This window comes from Corythoichthys intestinalis, chromosome 9 (assembly GCF_030265065.1).
Source record: "Corythoichthys intestinalis isolate RoL2023-P3 chromosome 9, ASM3026506v1, whole genome shotgun sequence".
Lineage (NCBI taxonomy): Eukaryota > Metazoa > Chordata > Actinopteri > Syngnathiformes > Syngnathidae > Corythoichthys > Corythoichthys intestinalis.
Window position 1 is genome coordinate 11600224 of NC_080403.1, and position 25551 is coordinate 11625774.

At 40.6% G+C, this 25551-nt stretch overlaps 1 protein-coding gene and 1 long non-coding RNA gene across 5 annotated transcripts; one reads left to right on the forward strand and one right to left on the reverse strand.

Annotated features, from left to right (window-relative positions):
- Nucleotides 1-1721: 1721 nt before the first annotated feature.
- Nucleotides 1722-24334, forward strand: LOC130921428 (F-actin-capping protein subunit beta-like). Of its 2 annotated transcripts, none has more exons than XM_057845313.1 (9): nucleotides 1722-1931; nucleotides 3060-3149; nucleotides 11229-11350; nucleotides 11933-12046; nucleotides 20953-21094; nucleotides 21233-21349; nucleotides 21426-21491; nucleotides 21628-21704; nucleotides 23844-24334. In XM_057845313.1, the coding sequence occupies exons 1-9, from the start codon at nucleotides 1833-1835 to the stop codon at nucleotides 23929-23931; spliced, it is 915 nt and encodes a 304-aa protein (XP_057701296.1). In that variant the 5' UTR covers nucleotides 1722-1832; the 3' UTR covers nucleotides 23932-24334. The 2 variants fall into 2 exon arrangements, with proteins under 2 accessions (XP_057701296.1, XP_057701298.1); XM_057845315.1 differs by lacking the exon at nucleotides 1722-1931 and adding an exon at nucleotides 1966-2084.
- LOC130921429 (uncharacterized) lies at nucleotides 13679-23049 on the reverse strand. Of its 3 annotated transcripts, none has more exons than XR_009064351.1 (5): nucleotides 22759-23049; nucleotides 21539-21668; nucleotides 21271-21419; nucleotides 15215-18066; nucleotides 13679-15029 (listed from the first exon to the last, which is right to left on the reverse strand). It is a non-coding gene; the product is annotated as an uncharacterized LOC130921429 (long non-coding RNA). The 3 variants fall into 3 exon arrangements; XR_009064350.1 differs by having other exon boundaries at nucleotides 15144-18066; nucleotides 21539-21665; nucleotides 22759-23048; XR_009064349.1 differs by having other exon boundaries at nucleotides 15144-18066; nucleotides 22759-23048.
- Nucleotides 24335-25551: the final 1217 nt, after the last annotated feature.

Consider the following 25551-nt stretch of genomic DNA (forward strand, 5'->3'; position numbering starts at 1 on the left):
GACCCATCACTACTTGTCTGTACTGCTGCCATCTTTTCACCTGCCCTGCTAGTGCTGTCAATAAACTGTTGAAAACGTAACACATTTGTTGTCCTCCTCTGTCAGGTCCGTGACATCTTCTGCATATTTAAGGGAGAAAAGCCCTCCGGGAGTGACATGGCTGTGCACTCTTCTGTTCTCAGTTTAGTCTCAATAGACCATCTTTATTCTCATGCTAGATCATGTTATGTTGTCACTTCTAGGAGTTTCACGGTTGCCTCAGCTTAGGAGTGACTCGACTCATGAGTGTTTTGAGATGGGAGCTGTTGCTTATGTGAACCCAATTTTTTAATGTACGCTATTGGCTGCTTTTAATGTTTTGTACATTAGTTACAAAAATTGTACAAAAATCCTCTGAGGCTTAAATAAACGACTATTTTAGTATCAAGTTAACAGTTCAAATCAGTAAATAAAATGCTCAAGTCCCCATTCTCTATGTGCAGCTTTCAACTACATTCAATGAATTTAATGTTGTGAATTAACCGTTAAAGTTGTCTCAATTTACTCCCGTAATTCCATAATTTCCCTTCGGTCTACTTTCGACGTGTTAAAGTTTTAAAACTTTTGCCTATTTAGGAGTATTTTAGATAAAAAGGTTAATTAGGTTCGCTACAACAGCCTTCCAGGGAAGTCCACTGCTTTAAGATGGCAGTTGGCAAGTCTGTCATTTTGCATCTAGTTTTCTATACATGGGTTGCTAACGCCACCGAGTCTGTCATTTCGCATCTAGCTGTCACCCCAAGAGAAGCCTCTTCTGAAGACTGTACACAAGAAAGCCCGCAAACAGTTTGCTGAAAACATGTCAACAAAGCACATGGATTACTGGAACCTTGTCCTATGGTCTGATGAGACGGGCAATAATCAGTAACTGTTATTGGCGGTTTTTTGGGAGGAATTTTCGCGAGTGCTACAAACGTTTGCTCATTTTCCAGTCAGGAGTGAGAATATCATTATCACTTTAATTTCACTAAATTCATTCACATTGTTATACACTAGATAGTGGCATACGTTTAGATATTCAGAATAGATACAACACAACCACCTCCCAGAAATTATACTGAATTAAAAAAATATTTCACAAACCTTTCCTTTTATTCGGCTCAATTTCCATCTTATGATTTTGGAAATCCTTATACTATGCAATAAATGATATACCTGTTCCCAAGCACTGTGCTGACTGTACTGTAATATTTACAAAGAACTAACAGAGTTACTCCCCAACATCTAGGATGAGCCACTTACAAGACTGGCACTGTCGTGTATTACAAATGCTGCTTTGAACACATCTTCACAAAGCAATGACACAGGCTTAAAAAGGTCAACTTTGATTGTGTAAATCACTTAATGACGACACGATCCCACAGTTGAAATAGACGACAGCCACATAATTCTATTGAAGATATGTAATGCTGAGGCAATTTGAGAACTTTAGTTTTTAAAAAGAAACGTGCACTACAACCAGTAGATGGAGCTCTTGCAGTATGTCAAACGCCTCGAAACAGTGATTCAATTTAGGGCAATTGTCTCAAAAGTGGTTCACTGTTTCGGAAAGCCTCGGTTTCTCCATCCCTACACTGAATGCTATGTGTTCGTACCTTATATACAGTTTTCAGTTGTTCTTTGTGACATATTAGAGAGTAAACAGTGTTTTTGATGAAATCTTTGTGATGCTTGAGTGTGATGCAATATGCTGATACATTGGTACATGACAGAAACCCCCTCTCAAGGGACGGATCCAGAAGTCCCAAGAATTGAGCCCACCAAAGGCTACTAATCCACCGACCCGTCAGTCCATGGCCTCATCCACTGAGGGCATCAGCTCAACCTCCTCCTCGTCAGTGGAGGAATCAACTACCGATGACACAGGGTCTGGTTCAGAGTCAGACATTCAGGTGCGAGACTGCTCTTTTGTGGCACCGTGCCGGGCAGGAGGTCTATGACGCAGTCATTTGGCCAGTGAGGGGGGCATCAATAGCCAAAGCTGGGTTCACCAGAACCGGGGCTTCTGGAACCAGAGGTTGTGGTGACGATGGAGTAGCCAGCCGGTGAGAGTTTGGATCACCGGAGTCAGTTGTTCTTGCTGTTGCGGGAGTTGTTGCTGGTGTTTGTTGCCGATCTGGATTAACAATGGGCCACCAGACAGCCGGGAGACCTCCTCTTCCGTTTGGTGAAGACGGTCCAGGGCAGAGAGTTGGAAATGATCCTAGTGCTAAGTAACAGGGCAAGCATCATTTGGCTTGCACAAGTGTGCAAGTAGTTTCTTCACAGAAATCAGGTTTCCACTTGTTGTAGCTGGTCACATAATTCTGTGCTGTCATTTAAAAAGATGATAACCCGTCTGCGTGGCTGTCGCGTGCCCGGTGGGGCTTGCGTGCTGCTGGATGTGGTAGGGCATGCTCGGGTTGGGGGTTCCGGTGCCGGGATTGGCGATGCGGCGGCGTAGGGTTGGTCGCCAACAGGCTTACACTCATAAGAGATTCACATGATTACTGGGTTCTAGATCACAGAACTGATTTGTGTACACTCTACCACTTTCAATCACTTAGCTTATAGTCTTATAGACACCCCCACCCCCATTCTCCTCTTTCACTGGCCAATTGGCCCCCACATGGTGTAAACCGGAAATACATCTCGCTGACGATAGCACCAGCATAATAGTAACTAGTTTAGATGTTCAATGTATTTCTTGTTGTTGTTTGTGTATGTGTTTCTTTTCTTTCTTCTCTTGTATTTCTTTTCTTCTGTCCCCCCATAATCCCTTTCTGTTCGCTGCTTTGTCATAATAAAAAGGTATTTTGAAGGATCACAATGGGAGTATGTCAGACTCTCCATGTGAAACATTAAAACTGTTCAGAATCTGGGCACTTAGACTTCCATTCTCTGTGTCAAACAGTTGAACAGGACAGGTTAAAAAAAATAAATAAATAAAAAATAAAAAGATGATAACTGTCCCTTCACCCGATCAAGCACAATTTTATTTTGACATCCAAATCTGACTAAGCCAATTCTGTGTATTTCAGACTGAACAGCAGTTGGACAGTGCCCTCGATCTCATGATGCGTCTGCCGCCTCAACAGATCGAAAGGAACCTCAGTGACCTCATTGACCTGGTGAGTTACAGACTGTTCTAATTTGTCATGATTTTCTCCCTTCTGAGTGGTGGTCTTGGCTGAACTTTTTACAGTACTGTAATGTTGATTCTGAACCCACTGGGAGAATTTACAGTGATGAATAATCATCATTTATAAACTTGAGGAAACAGGTATATAAGAAATATATTTAAAAACCAAAAAATGTTTTCAACATGAATGAGGCATTTCAAAATTTTCAAATTTCAATTAGCTGATGTGAGCCAGCTTTCTTGAGAAAAACTGTTCAGAGTAGGAATTCAAAAAAATAAATCTTGTGACACTTTCTTTATGAATAAAATTTACCGTTTCAAAACCATGTTTGAACCAGCTCCTCTGACAAGAACATTTTCTCATTGAGAATGCAGTAAATAATCCAAATTAATACATACATTTTCAGGGATAATGACTACATTGTAGCATCATTGGCATTTGGTCACTCCATTTTCAAGCACTTTACCGATGGATTAATGGCAGGTCAGGAGGAGAAACGGGGGGCAGAATCCATTCATATTTTTGACTTTTTGTTTTTATGCCTGAAAAGATCCTGAAAATTTTTTTGTTCCTTTTTGGGTAACAAACTATTAAGGCTATTGTTTTGATCAAAGTCTTTTCACAATACTTGCATAATACATGTTGACAAAGCCATTCAGTATCTATTCGGTGAGGGGTCAGTACCACAGGAACAAGGAGTCACCGCAGAGTGATTGAGTGATATTTTGCCCAATTTATTTACAGATAACAGCATCAGTGAAAAAGAGGGATACAGCAGCTCCTCCCCCTCCTCCTGGGCTTTCTTTTGCTGCAATGACAAACTCGAGTCTTACCTTTTATCAAAAGCAGCAGGAAAAGTCGATCTGTTACTTCCTGGGAGGCTTCTTCAAGCACATCAGTGTATTGGCGAGATCGCACCTGAGTGCTATCACCCATGCACCCGACTCTGGAGAAAATTATTATGAACTAGGCCTAATCGATATATCGTTTGAACATCGTCATCGCGAAGTGCGGATACGCGGTACTCGCATCGCAAGGATGTGCGATAACACGCAAACTCGTTTTTCTGCTTCATGCACGAACAGCGCCACAAATTTACTCACGCTTAGATGCTCACGCTGCCAAGAACAGCCTCTCGCTTACACAATGAATGATTTGTCTTTGATCGGAGAGCTACTATGGCCTAATCAAAGCTACAAACCTGTCAATCATCGTTAACTTCTAGTACCAAACCCAGCTGGTGACAAAAAAAAAAAACTGATTGCACTGTTTAGGATGAGTGGATGTCACTCAATGAAGCATTTAATAACAAGACAAGCATTTTTCTAAGTTACAGTATTCTTGTTTAAAAATCACAGTACCACTTTACAATAAGGGTCCCTTAATCAAAATTAGTTAATGCATTTTTAGTCAATAACTAATGTTTAAGTAACATGACAATAATTCATTTAATCCCTAATCCAACCTTTATTAATATATTAATTAACATGAGTTAATGCATCAGTTAATGGATTTTTATTAATATATTAACATGAGTTAATGCATTAGTTAATGCATTTTAAGACAATAAATAATGTTTAAGTAACATTACAATAATTCATATAATCCCTTATTTAACATTTAGTAATATATTAATTAACATTAGTTAATGCATTAGTTAATGTATAACCAGACAGTAACTAATAGTCTGGTAAAATTAAAAATTTATATATAGCCCTATATAGGTTTAGGGTTAGGGTTTGTTAACCTAAGCATTTATAATTTCTTAATTAAGGGACACATGTGCTACACTTTACAATAAGGGTCCAAAAAACATTCAGTAATGGTTAACCCTTTAAGGTCTGGGCCTATTTTGTCTTATTTTGCATGCCTTTGAAGTTGCCTTTATATTTCAAAGAAAGAATTGTTTACGATGGCCTGGTTTGGTCCCTTTTTTTGTGACACCTTGAACTTCATGTCCAGCCGGTGAGAGTTTGGATCACCGGAGTCAGTTGAACTTCATGTCCAAACTGTTGTTTCCTTTACTGACCAATTATAAATCATCATTTTGGGCCCAAAAAGACCAAAAATTCCAAAATCGTTTTGTCAAAATTTTTAATATTGATGTCCAATTGACAACCAAACATGCGTAACGAACCGTTTTGAAACTTTGTAATATTTATTCAACATGTTAGGATGAACATTCAACCAAAAAAACTTAGAATAAATAGTCTTATATTTGACAATTCAACATAAACAACAGGTATAGCCATAGGCGTTTTTTGCCTTTATACATGCTCTAGTCAAAACAGGTTATATACAGCAGACCAAACAGTGAAGAACAGTGAAAAAATATACCATCTAACACAAAAAGTGTTTAGAGGCCATCTCTATACTGTATGAGTTTAGGTATTGCGGCCCATCACCTGATGAAAACTATGTACACACAATCAAGCTTCTTGAACACACATTTATATACACAAATTGAGAAGACTGATTGTGGGAAAAAATATATATATATAACATTGGGGAAAAAAGTATTTTCAAAAATATTTACAATAAATAAGGTAAATTTTTTCAGGCATGCCACTCCGAAAAGCAGTTTCGTCCTGGAATTAGACACAGGGCTACATCACACAGCCCACACTTCCATGGGGTGTCGGTCCTCTTTCCACCCTTCCATTTTCATTTCACTTTACTTTCATTGTCACTATAAATGTACATGAAAAAAAAGTCAGTATTTATGAAAATAATAAAGTATAAAATAAAAATATATACAGAAATAAATAATAATGGAAATCTATATGTATGACAATAGAAAGAATTCCATAGCTGAATATGTGCTACACCCCTAATCTTCATATAGAAGGAAGACCACAAATTATACTTTGATCCGATATGCACATTTTATTATTATATACACAAACACACACTTATATTGCATCAAAATTAACTTTGTCTTGCAATATCAAAAGAAACTTTCAAAAGAAACTTTTTCAGCAGCATAAAAAAAAAAAAGTGGGTTGGCTTACCTCTGCTCGTCGATGGCGTCACCCACGTGTTCAAATCCGTCACTATCTTCACTCGAGGACTCTTCCGAAGAAGACGATGATGGCGAATTTGGACCATCCTCTTCCTCACGTTGATCAAAAAGCACAATTGCTTGAGCTAAATTTAGTTATCCGTTCATTCTCAAAGTCACACAAAGTCGCTCGCTCGCTCGATTCAAACGGCCGTCGGTCGCCACCTCGCTGCTTCAGAACACTCCTCCCTCTCGTTCGGTGGAACCTCGCACGGCAGTTATATTTATTTTTTTTAAAAAACGCATGTTGTGCTTCCACTGTGACTTCGAAAGGGTTCGTTTGATTTGTGTTTTTTCATGGAGCTTCCGTTTTGAAAAAGAACAAGAAATGATGGAAATATAGACATAAACAAATTATCCATGCAGCGTTTTAATGTTTTTTTGAGAGGACAATAAAACTATAAAACTTAAATGACAATATCTCACGTTTTAGTTGGTCGATTGACTTCAAATAACAACGAGAGTAAACCGCAACTTCCGCACTTTAAAACGAGACCAACCAACGGCATGTGGGTGACCTAATTAAAACGCGAGGGTGCTTCAAAGACGACGTGCGCTGAGGACGCGCCGGGGCGTCCTTCGACTCTCAAGGGTTAATTAAGGTTAAGTAATACTTATGAGGTATGTTCACGTGAAATAATACCATACTTAAGGTTCTGTTTTAATACATATATATAATACATTACTTAGCATTAATTCACATATACATTAGTGCATTAATAAATAGTTATTAATGTATACTGGTACTAGTAAGTGATTGCTATTTTAAAATGAGAAACATTGCTCTGTGAATTCGTGGGTTCTGCTAACCTAACCTTAAGTATGACATTATTTCATGTGAACGTACCTCATAAGTATTACTTAACCTTAATTAACCATTACTGAATGTTTTTTGGACCCTTATTGTAAAGTGTAGCACATGTGTCCCTTAACTAAGAAATTTTCTATGCTTAAGTCTCCCCTCCCCCTTAACCTTTATTAACCATTACTGAATGTTTTTTGGACCCTTATTGTAAAGTGTAGCACATGTGTCCCTTAGCTTAGAAATTATAAAAGCTTAAATTCCCCCACCCTTAACCTTTATTAACCATTACTGAATGCTTTTTGGTACCTTATTGTAAAGTGTAGCACATGTGTTCCATCCGTCCGTCCGTCCGTCCATCCCGGGGTCGGGTCGCGGGGGCAGCAGCTTTTACAGGGAAGCCCAGACTTCCCTCTCCCCAGCCACTTCAACCAGCTCCTCCGGCGGGATCCCAAGGTGTTCCCAGGCCAGCCGAGAGACACTCTCCAGCGTGTCCTGGGTCGTCTCCAGGGCCTCCCGCCGGTGGGACATGCCCGGAACACCTCTCCGGGGAGGCGTCCAGGAGGCATCCGAACCAGATGCCCGAGCCACCTCAGCTGGCTCCTCTCAACGTGGAGGAGTAGCAGTTCAACGCCGAGTCCCTCCCGGATGACCGAGCTTCTCACCCTATCTCTAAGGGAGAGCCCGGACACCCTGCGAAGGAAACTCATTTGAGCCGCTTGTAGCCGGGATCTTGTTCTTACTGTCACGACCCACAGCTCGTGACCATAGGTGAGAGTAGGAACGTAGATCGACTGGTAAATCGAGAGCGTTGTCTTTTGGCTCAGCTCCTTCTTCACCACTACGGACCGGTGCACCGTCCGCATTACTGCAGACGCTGCACCGATCCACCTGTCAATCTCTCGCTCCCTCCTACCCTCACTCGTGAACAAGACCCCAAGATACTTGAACTCCTCCACTTGGGGCAGGATCTCATCCCCGACCCGGAGAGGGCACTCCACCCTTTTCCAACTGAGGACCATGGTCTCGGATTTGGAGGCGGTGATCTTCATCCCAACCGCTTCACACTCGGCCGCGAACCGTTCCAGTGAGAGTTGGAGGTCACGGCTTGATGAAGCCAACAGCACCACATCATCTGAAAAAAGCAGAGATTCAATGCTGAGGTCACCAAACTGGACCCCCTCAACGCTTCGGCTGCACCTAGAAATTATTTCCATAAAAATTATGAACAGAATCAGTGACAAAGGGCAGCCTTGGCGGAGTCCAACCCTCACTGTAAATGAATTCGACTTACTGCCGGCAATGCGGACCAAACTCTGACACCGGTCATACTGGGACCGAACAGTGCGTACCAAGGGGCTCGGTACCCCGTACTCCCGGAGCACACCCCCACACTAATGTTAATTAAGGGACCCTTATTGTAAAGTGTTAACAAAATCACATTATGAAGGTGGCACGGTGACACAGTGGTTAGCACTCTAGTTATCCTGTGTGGAGTTTGCATGTTTTCTTCGGGGTTCTTGGTGATTGAACACTCTAAATTGTCCGTAGATGTGAGTGTGTGCGTAAATGGTTGTGTGTCTATATGTGACCTGCGACTGGCTGACAACCAGTTCAGGGTGTACCCAGGCTCCAGCACCCCTTGTGAGGAAGATGAATGAATGGATGAATTATGTGTGTGCGTGCCTACATTTTGTGTTGGTGCACCTTTTTAAAAAAAAAAAAAATTAAAAAAAAAAGGTAGGCGCACCAGTGCAACCAATCTAAAAAGTGTGGAGCCTTGGCAACATATATCGCAATGTTATTTTTTTTTTTCCAATATCAGGCCTATCCCAAACAGAACTATTCAAGTTATCTGGTGAAAATTCTTTGTTTTTAGGCCCGCACAATATATTGTATATCGTTTGATCACCACTGTCGCAATGTGTGCGTGCACAATAGTCCCATCGCAGGACGTGCGATAGTTTTTTTTTAATGTAAACTTTTGTTCATAAAAAGAAGCAATTGTGCAGAGACATAGCTTCCTAGATCCCTTTTATATACACCAATCTTCATCATTCACATATAAACCCCCATTGCCTGGATTAAACGGTATTATATGAATACTAGGGATGTCCTGATCGCATATTTTTACACTCAAGTCCAAGTCATCTGATTTTGAAAATCTGCCGATAATGAGTCCTGATCCGATACAAAAAAGTTTTTGCTTTGATGCTCACGCTGCCGAAAACAGCCTCTCAATTACACAATGAATGAGTTGCCACAGCACACGTCAGGCTGTGTACCAAGCTTAATGATGATTAACACATTTGTGCCTTTGATCGTAGTGCAAACGAGGCGTCTCTGGCCAGATCAAAGCTACAAACCTTAATCATCGTTAGTTTTAAGTACCAAACGCCAGCTGCACTGGTGACCAAGAATAACAGTTTAGCATGAAGAAAAACATATTTTTAAAAATTTAAAACCTGATCCTTTTCATTTGACTCCAATCCTCTGAAAAGTGGCGCGAATGGCCCAATTTCTGTTCATGTGATTGGATCGGGACATCTTTAATGAATACACTGTGGTCATAGTGTGTCAACCAGAGTTGTTCCAAACAGTGTCTGGTGAAAATTCTTCTAGTTTTAATATCGCAAAATAAATCGCAGTATATTGCAATCTCCCTCCCATTATTGTTTCTTCCAATATCGTTCAGGCCTAGTATGAACGGCCTCTAAAATAAAAGTATGCAACTGAACATGCCACTGAATGTCCTTTAAATGTCGTAGGTTCATTTTACCAGAGTGAATCTATTACAAGATTCTAAGACAAATGAATTTACATTCAGATTGTAGAACTTACATTACTTCCCAGTTGCCCCCACTTGCTAACCTCTTCATCCTTGCGTCCAATCACTTTTCACTACGGTTCAAAAGTTTGGTACCTCTCTGGAACGATGAGCTCCGCTGTCTTGGCTGGAGTACTTCAAATCATTTGAAATCACCTTTTCTATGCACCCTCACTTTTTTTCTTGTTCACCCTGCTGCCAGGTGTCTTCGTGCATGTTAGCGTACATGTATATTGTTCTAGGAATGTGGGATCCTTTTAAGGAAAACAGGACTCTTTTGTGTTTGTGCAATGATGCAGTGGACATAGGAGGTCCATGTCAGTCTGTGAGAAGTAATTTGTATCTCCTTATCCCCATGATATAATATTTCCTACTGATATTTTATTCCTCCTCTGCTTATAATGGGAAGCTGGAATGTCAGTAAGAGACATTGAACCATTTCTTGCCTTAAATGGAAGCATTCTTTTTAGAGGTGCACGATAATTATCGGTCCGATAATAGGAATTATGACGTAATCCCAGTAAATCCGATAACAATGTTATCGGGACCATTAATAATATTTTTGGCACGGTGTCGGATTGGAATGTGTGCGTTTGTTTCTACTCCTGTTTTGCCGTATTTTTCCTTCACTGAGTTATAAAACTTAGTATGGCAATTAGCAAATTTTTGCATTTTACAGTGTTATGTTTACAAGTTCTTGAGAGGCCTTTTGGTTATAGATAGGCTTGCTGTTCTATAATTGCCAGGTTAAGAAAGTTGTTTCATGGACCAAGACAACAAAGTCTCCTCTCCTTCTGCACCAAATGTTTTATCTGCTGACATAGCACAATACCTCTTGGGTTTATGTTTGTTTTAGATCAGTGCTCATTGTTCAGGGGAACACATCGTCAATGATATTGACTGACTGATTGTGATTGACTCAAATTATATTTATTTGAAAAAAATATGGGCACTTTTTTTAAGTTAAAACTGTTCTTGTCTTTGTTTTGTTCATTATAATAATGTTCATGTCATCATGAAAATTCTGGTTCGGTCAAAGGCAAATCTACGCTTAATCAACTACTAGTATTTTTGACCTACAGGTGTTCAAAAACTCAGGTGAATATACATTGAAAAATTATATATACAGTATATATATATATATTATCGGTTGTCGTATCGGTATCGGCCTTGAAGAGCAGGTAGTTATCGGTATCGGTTTCAAAAAATGGATATCGTGCACCCCTAATTCTTTTATGTTGTGTGAAATCTTGTCGCAAGAAGCCTGAGAATTTTCATTTGCTTTTTATCTGTCAGATTGGTCTTTGCTCTCTTTAAACGTTGTATTATTGATTTGTAAAAATTTGGTAAAGCTTTTCTCCCTTTATTTGTATTCAGGTGCCGGCTCTAACTGAGGACCTTCTTTCCGCAGTGGACCAGCCCCTGAAGATTGCCCGGGACAAGGTTTTGGGAAAAGACTATCTTCTTTGTGATTACAATCGGGATGGTGACTCCTACAGGTAGGTAGAATAGCTGCAATATGATAGTTGGTGACACAGTACCTCTTAATGTAGAAAAAAGTAAAACAGCCACAACACAACATCTGCACATTAAAAACTATTTAAATATCGCACATTTGACATGGTAAATGTTTTTTCCTGTTATTCCAAAGGCTGCAGCATTACATTTGTACAGTCAAGATTAGCTTTGAATAAAACAAGGTTTGACACTACAGTTTTCCCTGCATGCTCATAAAAGATTATGTTCTGTAATAAGATGAACATGAACTGGAAACATAATCCAAATATAATAAAGTTTTCTAAACGGTGGAAATTGTCTATTGAATTCTTATAATGAAGAACTTGAAGCCAAAAAATTGTAATTTCTGTGACTTGGCTGAAATCTTACAAATATGACTATTTTGTTTTGTTATAAGCAGGCATGCTGTTCAAATCTTTTTAAACAGAATATCTTTGTTAATTCAGTTTTGATCATTTTTTTTCCAATGAACACTAACAATTTTGAATAAAATGAACACATTAACATAATTTATATGTGATGTACACCCCACGTTTGACATGTTCTACTTCCTGGTACTGTAGATCCCCGTGGAGTAATACATATGACCCTCCCATTGATGACGGTTCCATGCCTTCAATTCGCTTGAGGAAACTGGAGGTTGAAGCCAATAACGCCTTTGACCAGTACAGAGACCTGTGAGTTCCAAAGAAGCACACATGCATACAGACAATCGGATTGAAGAGAAATAGCTGACTAGTCTGCATGTCATTCAAAGGGACACTCCAGTGAAAGTCAACACTGATAAATTAATTGCTTGGGTCAAAGAAAAGAGTGTCATTAACAAGCCCGCCAAATTTGAATGAATAAAACTGACATGTATATTTTTTTTAAAAAGTTACAAAATGCGGAGAAATTAGGCCGGGCTATCAGGTTTCAGACTCTAGCCCTTTTTACACACATATCCAGGGAAATTCCCGTGCAATGACTTGCAATAATAATAATCTGTTGGGCATTAATATATTTATTCGTTTTGCGTGTCGCTTATTCACTGGGGAACAATCGCCAGGAGGATCAACATTCTGGGCATATGCTTTTACGTAACAAAAATAAGGTAAGACGTCATTAGACGCCATTAGATGTCTCGGTAGAGGCAAACTTTTGCATCTGTTGTGAAGCACGGCCCCGTGCTGTCAGCAAAAATAATCAAAACTGCTGTGTTTCACTGTATACCCCAAACATATGTAAAGCACACGGCAGCTCTGGATGCTAACTAATTCCATAATAATTTAGGAATAAGTTGGATCACACAATAGTTTACCATGAAAATCTGCAAACCGGGGCCGGATCTATGGGGGGGCCGGGGTGGGCACGGCCCACCCAGACGTGAGTCGTGCCCACCCAATCAAAATGTTGGTGTTCTGTTATGCATAAAAGATTGATGGGTTTTGTGATTGAATACCTGAGTTTTATTGCTTTTATGTCTTATTAGCATCATCTAGTGGACGCCTTAATTTACTGCATCCCATGTGCACTTTATTTGAAAGAAACTGTCACACGGATGTTCAGTAGTTGTTCAGTAGGGAATCACACGAAGACGGCCGCAGTCAGTTCGCACCGTCTCTGTGACCACTTTGCCTTGAATTTGAGGTTGCATCGCCGGTATGTATTGTTTAAATGTGTTTAAAAACGTAAATATGTGAATTGTGTGTACTTCAGTGCAAAAAAAGTGTGACAGATTCACTTAGCATTAAACTTGTGATATGTTAATTAACCACGAGTTAGAGGGTCGGCAAAATGGCGTCTCGGGCGCTCTGCTAATTGTTTATTCATATTTTCATATGCAGTTTGCTACAGATAGGGCAGTACATATGCGATTTCATATATAGGGAATGGGACGTACTACGTCACTGTTTGGACGCGCCTCCATGCTGGCAATATGATTTACTTCCGGTTCGGCAGAGTCAATGCGGATTGTAACGTGTGGTAGTGCTAAGCTAACTCTTTTGGTGTTTTAGAAAGAAAATATGGGTGCTTATTGTTGCGTTACCGGGTGCAACAGCGTCTCCTACGACAAAAAAAGGGGTTAGGAAAAATGGACTCACTTTTCACCGTTTTCCTGCATGGAGGACCAAATATCAGATCACGAAGGTACGACGGATGGCTGGATTGCAGCGGTTCGTCGGAAAAGCATTTCTTATGATCATATTTCTGCTGGAATGAGAGTGTGTTCCTGTCATCTCTACTCTTGTAAGTTGAACGATTTATCCACTTTTGGTTTCAATACGTTTTTCTTTTTTTTTTACACCGTTGTGTAAATCTGCCTCGGTAGCAATGCTCGCCTACTACGACTCACCTACCTGTTGTGTTCCTAGGTAAACCTGCTGACAACACATCCCGATTGGTCACCATCTCCCTTCTTGGATCATTTGACAAAGAAAATTTGTTCAATGGAGTGGTTCCATTTGTCCTGTGTCGGACTCAAACAAGCCCCTGCTGCAGACGCCATCTGGGTCTGCCCTTCTCGTCGATGAACTGCGGGCTTTTAACTTGTGAAAATGCAAGAACTGTAATGCACATATTTATTCTGCCTGGCTATTTAACTATGGCCAGTGACGTATTATTATTATTATTTTTTTTTTTAAACCACTTTGACAAAGACACGTTTCATTGTAATGTTGAATTTATATATTCTATTATTATTTTTAAATTATAATATTCTTATTTGCACTTATGGAGACTTTAGACTGTCAATTCAAATAGTGTTGGAAAAGTTGCAATACCTAAAATAGAAATGCAAAAACTGTAAAGTACATATTTATACACCTTTATTTACCTAAGGCCACTGGATGTTTTTTAACTGCTTTGAAAAAATACAGGTTTTGTTGTGATCTTGTATTTATATAGTATATAGCTTTTTATAATGTATTATGTATTATAATATTTGCTGCCCCCTGCCAGAGTGTGGGCCATTTTGTACTAAAAGGATTTTAAACTGTCTGTTCAAATACTGTGTTGGAGACTAGTACTTGCAATACTTAAAATGGAAATGCAAGAACTTTAAAGCACATATTTATCCTGTCTGGCAATTTACCCAAGGCCAGTAAATAGTGTTTTAAACTGCTTTGACAAAGACACGTTTATTGTGATCTTGTATTTGTGTATTACTTATAATTACCGTATATAATATTTGCTGCCACCGTCAGAGGGTGGGCCTTGTTTGCACTAATTTAAAGATTTTAAACTGTCAATTAAAATATCGTATTGGAGAAATTGCATTACTTGAAATAAATCTATTGCAACTTATCAGTCCCAGTTCTTGTCTACAACACTGTCCAAAAATTGTCAATGCATATTCCAAATAGAATAACAAAATTAAGTCACCTGACTTTGTAATTATTACACCTATTTATTATGAAGACCTGAAGTAAACAACAAGCAGTTACAGTTTGTCAAGAAGTTGTTCAAGTCATGTTTTGGTATTCATATTTTATTGACTTTTCACAACAACACTTGGGATCGTGTTTGTAAGAGCAGCGCAAACTGAAGTTTCAGCGTGCACTCTTCGCCTTTCCAACCTCTCATAACGCTCCGATGTGGTGCGCTTGACCTCAGAATAACCCAAGAAGAGATATGGTGACCAATCGGGATGTGTTGTCAGCATTTCATATGCAGGTTTTCCTAGTAACACAACAGGTAGGTGAGGAGGAGGAGTAGGTTAGCATTGCTACCGAGGCAGATTTACACAACAGTAAACCTGTATTGAAACCAAAACGGATAAATCGTTCAACTTACAAGAGTAGAGATGAGGGGAATACTCTCATTCCAGCAGAAATATGATCATAAGAAATGCTTTCCCGACGAACCGCTGCAATCCAGCCATCAGTCGTGCCTTCGTGATCTGATATTTGGTCCTCCATGCAGGAAAACGGTGAAAAGTGAGTCCAGTTTTCCTCGCCCTTTTTTTAGTCGTAGGAGAAGCTGTTGCACCCGGTAACACAACAATACACACCCATAATTTCTTTCTAAAACACCGAAAGAGTTAGCTTAGCACGACCACACGTTACAATCCGCATTGAGTTTGCCGACCCGGAAGTGAATCATATTGCAAGCATGGAGGCGCGTCCAAACAATGACGTAGTACTTCCCATTCCCTATTGTGCATAATTTGATTGTGTTGTTTTGTCTGTTTTCTTTAGTTTCACCATTTTGAGTGTTAATAAACCTGCTTAGACATAGCCACGTCTGTAGAGTCGTTGATACGAGAAAGGTGTTCATAGCCACGACTATCGTGACGGCACAGTCTCTATTTAGCGTCGCACTGGATATAGAGAACGCACGGAGAGTTGGTCTCACCTACTTTTTTATTGCAGGATTAACGGTTACTGTTGGCTGCAACCACGCCGAACAAGTAATCACCAAAACAAGCTGTTTTTCCAACCTCATTTGTTATCCGCGCACTTCCTCTCTCTCCTCCAGACACATTCTCGCAGTCGGACATCCGGGCATTAATGACTTCACCAGCCACAACAAAGCGTCGCCATATTGAAATGGCAAAACACGAGTCACAAGCAGTTGCTCTGTCCTTTATCGTAGTACAAACGCGTTGAACTTTTGTCTTATTTGCGGTCTTTTTTTCCATCGATGACTAAAAGTTGCCGTGTTGAGGTTTGTAACACAAGGAAGAGTTCGGAGCCGCATTTGAAGTTCTTTATTCTTCCTCGTGAGAAGAAAACGACAAGCAAATGGCTGAAAGCAATTAATTAAGGAACAGTAAAAGAAGACGGTTCCGTGGACCATTCTCGCCAGTGGCAACCTAAATCCAGGCACATTTACTGTACATCTGCAGCTGACATTTTATTACTGGTGAGTAAACTTTAATCGATTTTTCTTGCCCCAATTAGCTGCTAGGATTCAATAGACTAAGCATTTTTATTATTACCGTAACTGACAACTTGCAAAGCGTTATTTTTCTTTTGCCATGAACTGCTCTGATCGGTCAATCGGTATATTATTGGCCTGGTGGGAATTGGTTATTTTGCCGTGACGTGTTCACAGCTAAATAACGCTTGGAGGCAAATTACCGGTTACGGCAGAAATGATCACTCCATATATACTACCAGTTTTCTTAGTTCCTCACAGTACATATTCCACGTAATTGGTAAAGGTCAACTTACTGGGTGACTTTATGAGGTAGTTGTAGATGTTACCGAACTCCACTGCAGGCAATTCCTTTGGATTGTTTATCCAGCTATCAGCTGCGACTTTGTATGCGCAGATTTGCAGGCCAATACACGCTAATTTTAAGTTGTATCGCTTCCTCGCGTCTGTCGGCAGTGACTCGTGATAATAAGTCATGTTTAAGACGTTTTTAATGAAAAAAAGACGCAAAACACAGCTGAAATATATGAATTTCAGACGTTTGTCTACGGATGTTTACCTGTGTGTTCCCCCATCTCAAAATGGTGACACGTTGCTATGCGAGATGACGTCATCGTGACATCACGCCGACAGCGAGAATAAGTAGAGAGATGAATGAAAAAAAACAACAAACAAACAAAAAACAAACCCCCCAAAAATTAATGCAGCCTCAACGGGACACAAGCCAGTGTCCTACTTGCGCCGGTCCCAAGCCTGGAGAAATGCAGAGGGTAAAAAAAAGCCTGCATTGGGGTGCCCCCTCAAGTTTTCTTAGTGCCCACTCTGGTGGGTAAACCTAGATCCGGGCCTGCTGGAAACAGTTTTTGACATCAAACACTCCTGCTCTCGTCACTAGAGCAGCTTAGTGCTGTCACTAGCGAACTTGACACAAATCCGCTACTCGACTCATCCCATTTGCTGTCCTTCACAGTAATGTTCCATTCGGGTTCAAATTGGAAGGGCAGAACCGAGGACATGTTAATGTAGTTAGAGCGACACAGTGAAAGTCCGCCAGCGTGTCCATGTGATGTCTTCGCTCTGCGACGTCAACAACAATGGCGACCTACTAGTTAAAACAATTTTACAAATTTTATTAAAACGAAAATATTTACAGGGGTTTTAATATAAAATTATTATAACTCGTACTAACATTTCTTTTAAGAACCACGTCTTTCGATCCGTGGTACCCTTTAAAGTATGTGAGTGAATAATTTTATAATTTATAAGTTTTTTTTTTTTTTAACTAAATATTAGACATCAATTAATGATTCTAAGCTAAAAATGGACATTTCGAATAATGAATATAATTACTTACCTTTTTATGGCTGGGTTGAAACAAAAGCGGTTGCGCGATGTCTGTAAACGGGAGTTTTCAGGGTATAGCGGACAAATTAAAAATAGTTCGGGCTGCTATGGCAGCAAATAGACATATGGGTCTATCAAACACAAAAGTTGTTTTGGCTTAAAATATAGCTCTTTATTTTAAAGAGGGGTGCAAAAGCAGAAATTGCTTTTTCGCCCTTGTCTGTGTTTTCTGCCACATTTATTGTATGTTTAGTAGGGGTGTAACGGTACACAAAACCTCGGTTCGGTACGTACCTCAATTTTGAGGTCACGGTTCGGTTCATTTTCGGTACAGTAAGACAACATAAATGTGCTAGTTGTTTATTACACACCTTTCAACAACAGGAACATTAGTTTATACAAAGCGAGAATTCTGCTCAAAATGTAGTGGGTATTTAAACATAATCCAACAACAATTTGCCTTTCAGACCCCGCGTATTGGTCAGCATTCTTTCTGAAAGAAAGAAGACAAAAGAAGTCCTGTGTTTAAGAGAAATAGCAATCCCAATGACAAAGATTTTAACATGTATTTAACAAATGAAATGCCTCATTCAATCATTTTTTTTAAATTTATGAATGGTTTTCAAAAGCTTTATTGGTGGATTTTCTCAAGTTAAAGCGCCACACAGAAATTAAAAAATTTAATTGTGTAAGCAGGATCTGTGTACTATTCTTATTACCGTAATTTCCCGAATATAACGCGCAATTTTTTTCCAAAAATCAACTTGAAACTCATGGTGCGCATTATAAACGGGTACATGGATGGAGAAATATATATATATATAAATAAATATATATATATTACATACATACATATATATGTATATACCGATTTTTTTTTTTTTTTTGACATGGCCACGTTGTGTTGAAGAAACATATGCGGCGACCTGTTGCCGACCATTACGGTACGTGACGTTACCATTTTTTTTTTTTTGGTAATACTTCACTCTAATCGGCCGAATTATTTCGTCTGTGTTAAATTCTGCTTTTTTCACTCTTCATAAAGCACAGAATTTAGTTTCTTGAACTCATTTGAGTCAACGTTTATTGCAGCTCTGCAACTCGGACCATAACAAACGTAAGCACACAGACTTCCTGTGTCCGTCAACTATATCTGTTCCTCGGGAAACTCAAACCCAAATAACAATAGTTCCTCTTGTTACTGTCGTGTTGACAGCGATAGCTCTCACGGATTCCCGACTTACGTTCTACTTTCATTTTACCGTATCAATCCATGGAAGAAACATTTATTCATCATGATGAAACGAGCAAGTTATACAGCAGCCTTTAAAAGAAAAGTCACATCTGTTTTGTTTTCTCCTAGATTCTGGTAAGTTTGAGAAGTTGTCAAATCATATTATTACCGTACATATTGTCAGTTTTTGGTAATGTTTTGAACTACCAATGTGCTATGCGTGTGCTGTGTTTCACCAGTCAGTAAAATACATTTCTGTATCTGTACACGAGTTCGGTTTTCTTGTATTCTTCTATTTAGTGGTGCTAAATTTGGGGTGCGCATTATACACGGGTGTGCCTTATATTCGGGAAATTACGGCATTTAATTAAAGGTGTTTCAGCTCATTTCAATTTATTTTATTTAAATGGGCTATTATTTATTTTATTATGTGTTTATATTTTACAAATGTGATGTAGTATTCATTAATATTGTATATTTTATGTTATACAACTTTAGTTCCTATGTGAATATTAGTTCCTACTTGTTTTGTTGTGGTAGGAGGGTTTTGTATTGAACATGGGGCCGTGTTGGTTATTATTATAGCAGAGAAGACAGCAGTAAATCAACAAAGACAAGTCAACTGCGCCCCGATCTACCACTCAAGAGATCTGATGGACTCAAAAAGTGGGTTACAATGCATATTAGTTTGAAAATCGACCGGATCCACCGTATTTTTACACGAGTGACCTCCGGTCTGCCCGATCCTAGCCACCGGTAGTAGTCTTGACGCAGGCGGGTCGCGTCTCGCATCAAATAATAATACTTTACCGTTCTTTCATGTGCGTCTTGTTGAGCCGCTTCTGGGACGCGTCTAACACACGGCCGCACTGCGACTGGTGTGCATTGGCTGATTGACTTTAACGCCCGCGTTTCACTGCGTTCTCGCGGCGGCCACATTGTCGCGCCGTTGACGTTTCTGGGTTATATATTGTCCATGTTGGTCCTCATTATAGTAGAGAAGACGGAGTAAATATAATCTACACAAAGAAACTGTAACCCGATCGACTCACAGCCTTGAAAAGTAAAGGTTACATTACATCAGAAACTCGTTTGGTACGCCTCCATTCCGAATCGAGCACCACGTACCGAAACTGTTCAATGCAAAAACATGTACCGTTACACCCTTAATATATAGCCTTTGCAGAGGACATTTGACTCCTCCCTCTGGACCAGATATATATTTGGCCAACAACTCGCTAGCTTTGGCTAGTCTGATACCTAGTAGTCTTAAATTATTATACAAACCTCACTATGCGATCGGGAACAAAAACGGCATGATATTTTCATGTACACAACACTTTTCATGTCTCCCCTCTCATTTATTGTAGGACAGTGATTAGAGCTTCATGAGCAACTATGCTGAGTAGAACACAGAAGTGTACTCAGTCATTTGTGTCACGTCTACATGTTTTGTAATATACTGTTACAACATGGGGAAAACAAATTAAAATGTGCAGTGTTTATTAGGAATGTCTAAAACATATTTTTACACCCGATTCACCTGGTTCTGAGGATCTGCTGACAGTCCCGATTCAGTACCTCGACAATGTTTTAGGAAGTGAAAAAGCGTATTGATTTTTTTTTTTTTTTCTTCAACAAAACAATCCCAACTTGATAGTCAAAGAAAACTAAGTGCAGTAACGGTTTAAACCAAGTAAAAATATATGTATACAAATCATTTGTTAGGACTTCAGTTGTGTGGCAAAGAGTACAACAAAACGATATACACACATTTTATATTTTCATATGACTCGTACTACTTGCATCACCGCCAATGCACAATGAATGCTCATGGCTTAATGCACAAAGCCTTTGACACGTTACTGCCAAAGTCGTGTTACAAACAATACTTCACATAACAAATATTTGCCCTCAAAAACTGAAGCAACACACGTGTTGTGATGTCATACCGTATTTTTGATCGATTTGATGGTATTCCTGGGATGTTTTTAGGCAAACTAACTTGTACTTCTCAAGTTCTTTTTCCCTGACTTTTTTCAAGAGTTCATGTTTTAATGTAAATAATTATATTAATATTTAAGGGTGTTGAATACTTTGTTCCAAGGCACTGTACATAGTGTTGTATTTTTTTGTTGTCTGTAGGTACTTTGAGGGTGGTGTATCATCAGTGTACCTCTGGGGTTTGGCCCACGGCTTCGCTGGGGTTATTCTTATCAAAAAGGCTGGAGATGGATCTAAAAAGATTAAAGGGTGCTGGGACTCCATCCATGTGGTGGAGGTGCATGTGAGTCGATTAAAGGTCACCTATTCAGCATTTATGAATTTGACCAAAAATTAAAAAAAAAAACGTACTGAAACACCAGATGTCAAAAATGCACCATTATGCAAGCAATGACCTGTTAATTTCTGTTGACGTGATCAGGAGAAGTCCAGTGGCCGCAACGCTCACTACAAACTCACCTCCACCGTTATGTTGTGGCTTCAGACGACCAAGATTGACTCTGGAACCATGAATTTGGGCGGCAGCCTAACAAGACAAGTATGGTGTAAAGCTTGAGCGTTATTGACGTCATCTGCCAGGCCACGCATCCATTTGTTTTGTTTCATCTCTGCAGACAGAAAAAGACGACACGGTTGGAGAGTCTTCTCCCCACATCGCTAACATTGGCCGCCTTGTTGAAGTCAGTACAGCCTCATGCAAGCGGATTTATATATTTTTTTTTTTTACCTGCTGCATAAAGCGAAGCGCCTTAGACTCGCTAATCAAGGTTCTCTTGCTGCATTTTCAACCTTTAAGCTTTCATATCTTTGTTGCAGGAGATGGAGAACAAGATTCGCTCCACATTGAATGACATCTACTTTGGGAAGACCAAGGACATTTTCAACGGACTTAGGTAAGTATCAAAAGGATGCATGTACAAAACCAACATCAGTCAACAGCGCTTCACCTTTTTGTGGTAGCACTTTTTTTTTTTTTTTAAATAGTTTCTTCTCTCGTATTGCTTAAAGGGCATTTTTACAAGATGACAATCCTTGTGACCAATATGTGACCTCAGAACTGTTTCCATTAACCCCAAAAAAGCCACTCATTTACAAGTAAATATTTTAAAATGAATTTTTAATAATGTTACTTTTTCACATAAAAATTGGAAACGCACAGTAAATATTTTATTAAAAAGAATAGCTTTGATAAAAGAGCTAAAACTCTAATTATTCTCTTTATTTAAAAAATATTTTTTATTAAAAAAATATTTTTATTAATGCTAACTTATTTATTATCAACTTTAGAGTGTTATTGGGGTTCATAACCAGGGTGTATTTCTATTTGTTTTATAAATTAATAAAATGTTAATAAAATGTTCCTTATTCATAATAAAATATTTAAAAATAATGATTAATAATTTATAAACGTTATACATAGAATATAAATTGAGACAAGGTATTATGAGAGCACTTAATTTTTTGTCATGTAGGCCATAATTGTTTTCCAAATGTTAATATTTTGGTCTACATTACTCAAAATGTAATCTCCACATAGTAGTATATGGACGCCTGGTCTCAACGAGGTTTTATTAATTTTTTAAATAACCAAAGATGGTCAATTGCCCTATAAAGGGTTAGGAATATGAATAAATTCAGTAAATGGCATTATTACACACACACAAAATATTTCAGATTTGTCATTCAGACTTGTCATAGAAAATGATGAGTAGCAGGGTTTTTCTGATGATAAGCTAAGAATCTTATTATGCATCTGTTATGCCTCTTGGGTCCTTCTGGAAATTGTGTTAGGACCTCTGCATTGTTATTTGTTTAATTTAGTTTTTTTGTATACATTATACAGATTCTCCTCTTTCCCGATCTCCTCAACCCATCTGTCTTAATCTTATATACAAGCACTGCTTTTCTTTTCCATTATCATCTTTTACGCAAATTATAAACACCTACCTCCCACTCCACCTCTTCTCTGTGCTCCAGATCTGTTGAGTCTTTGCCTGATAATCAAAAATACCGACAGCTCCAAAGGGAGCTGTCACAGGTACTCACCCAGCGTCAGATCTTCATTGACTAGGGTCGGAGCTACAGCCTGGTGTGGGGACTGTGCACGTGTGTGGAAAATGTTACAAACTTCTGACGCTCAGTGCTGGTGTTCCTATTGTCTTACGCACTCGGGCCCTATGAGAAACAAAGTACCAGTCAAGAGCCAAAAACAGTGGCAATTTCACTGTAAGCTGTATCATTGTGGCTTAATAGCTGGAATTCAGAAAAAAAAAAAAAAAGCATTTTATTAACTCATTGACTGCTGTTGACGGCAGTAGACGTCCAATTCGTTTGAACGGAGAGGTCCTATCGCTGTCAATTGCAGCAAATTTAAAAGGCGAGTGTCAAACTCCTGAATTGGTCTGTAACTATGTTGAATGTCTCTGTGTGTAATCAAAGTTGCCACCTGTGATGTTGCAAACATTACTGAGTGTCTGATTGTTGAAAACTGGTGTGAAACTGATATCAACTTTTTTGATAACTACAATGTATTCATTTAAAAATTACTAACTCCTCGTTGCAGTGATAGACAAACACTACTATTGCCTTCTACCAATTCCTCATCAACCACATTAGCTTACGCCTGCATAATTTGGCAACCAATACTAGAGAAATTTCTAAAATTTAGCCACACAATAATAATGCTTAATTTTGATCAACACTGTCAACAGATATTTTTGTGTGTGCGTGTGTGCGTGCGCGCGGGTGTGTGTGTGTGTATCGCAGTGGCAAAGAATAACGCCAACTTTCTAATGTTGTGGCACATGAGGAGTGGTAAAGGTATGATGTCGTTTGGGATGAATGAGTTCCAAATGACCTGATTTCCAAGAATGTTTCTGTTTTATGATAAGACGTGAATGGTATTTCCTTGCACAAAAGGAGAATAGAACGGAGGCACCTACTATACATGTTCTTGTACACTTTCTTTTGTATTTTTTTAACCTTGTTTCACACACACTGATTTTGTCTCCTGCATTGTGTCACCCTCACAGGAGTGTTTCATCTCTGGCTGACAAGTCAAAGCAGGAGGCTCTCCAAAGCGAACTGTTCAAGGCACTCAAACTGAAAAACCAAAGCTAGAGATGCTACTGTTCTGTCCGTTTCTCTCCACCATCTCTTCTCGTTTCTTTCCGTCTCTCCTTCACCGCCTCCTCTGTGCTGCACTCTTGTTTATTTGTGGGAAAAAAAGACAAATTGGAAAAAAAAGGCCCCCTGGTGTCATACCGCACGCCCCTCCCGGCCCGGGGGTGGGTTGGAGGGGGGTGCGCTTCCGTCCCCTTGGTCTGTCTCCAGCCCTGTCCGAATCTCTGGGCCGCGGTGGTCGCCGCTGCCCCCCTGCTGGCGGGTCGTCGATGGGGCCTCTTGGGGCCCGCGGGCCTTGGGTGGGGATTGCTGTCCCTTGCCGGTGGGGTGGTTGTCCCCTGGTCGCCGGCGCTTGGCGTAGCGCCTGCTCGGAGTGCGGGGGGGGTGCTCGGGCTTTGGGGGAAGGGGTGGACGGTTGCGGAGGTGCCATGGGTGGTCTGGGGCGGGGATTGATCGGGGCCTTGACGCTTATCCCGCCCTGCGGCCGATGGTTCCGCTGGACGGGGCCACGCCCGCGGGAGCCTGCCTTTTAAACTCATGCACTTCTCATTTCAGCACTGTAAATATCTTTCACCCCGGCCCTTACATACTCATGGGCTTTACAGTCCCGGCCCGGCTCCCCCCTGTTTTTAATGCATCACACACCAAGGTTGTGGGATGGTTGGGACCTGTTGGGGGTCCTTGGGGGTGCCTCACAGTTACCTCCTCATGACAGGCCCTGCCATCCCTGCACCTTATTTAACGCACCACACACATCATACTCCACAGGACAGCTCCGGCAAAGGGCGGTGGGACGGGCAGCTGGGTAGAAATTCCATGCGCGGTCCCACTGCCCCAAGCCAAGCTCTCCTATTTTAATGCATACATTGCACTACCCTCCCATCACAGTGCTGGGTAGGACCCAGCCCAGGTGGGTCCTACACTTTTTCCCTATGGCGTGGCTCCTGGGGCGTGGCCTCCCCTCTGCCTGGGCTGCCGGCCGTGGGAGTGGGGGGGGTTGGGGGGGGGGGGGCTCCGATCTTGTGTCACCCCTTGGTGGTTCCTCCGCAATCTCCTGCCTCCGCCTTACCCTCTCTTCTCTGACTGGATATCAGCCCTGTGCTCGGTCGCGGGTTGCTGGCCCGGCGCCGAGGTATCAGCTGGGTGTTGCCTGTACAGGAAGGGGACCCTGCCCTGCCCTGGACTTGGTGGGCCGCTCGTGGTCCCGTGGCGTGCCGTGCCCTTTGGGGAGCTGTGGCTCGTGGTCCGGGTGGGCGGGCGGTGGTGGGGGTAGGCGTGGGGTTGGTGGTGCGTCCTCTCTTGCCATCCCTGAAGGCCGGTTGATGGGTGCGCGGGTGGCCCGAGGGACCACCCTGGACCCCGGAGGGGGGGGACGATGGCTCCTTTGCTGGGCTGCGGGAGGAGGGATGGGCTGCGCCTACCCCGCCCACCTTGCCACAATGTGTATAACATGACTGTTAACCCCCCCATTCCTTTACAGTATCTTTAACTCTTCTCTCTGCTCACCTTCTATGTCTTTGTTTGGGGGGGGGGGGGGGTAACAGTTTTTGTGTCGGTGGAAACCTTTGACCGTTTCCATTTTGGAGGGGAAACTTTGTATTTTGTTTTTAATTTTGT

Coding starts and splice junctions, on each gene's coding strand:
- LOC130921428 (XM_057845313.1), top strand. CDS start 1,833: ATGGCCTCATCCACTGAGGGCATCAGCTCAACCTCCTCCTCGTCAGTG. Junction 1,932..3,059: donor GTTCAGAGTCAGACATTCAG/GTGCGAGACTGC, acceptor TGTGTATTTCAG/ACTGAACAGCAGTTGGACAG. Junction 11,351..11,932: donor CGGGATGGTGACTCCTACAG/GTAGGTAGAATA, acceptor CTGGTACTGTAG/ATCCCCGTGGAGTAATACAT.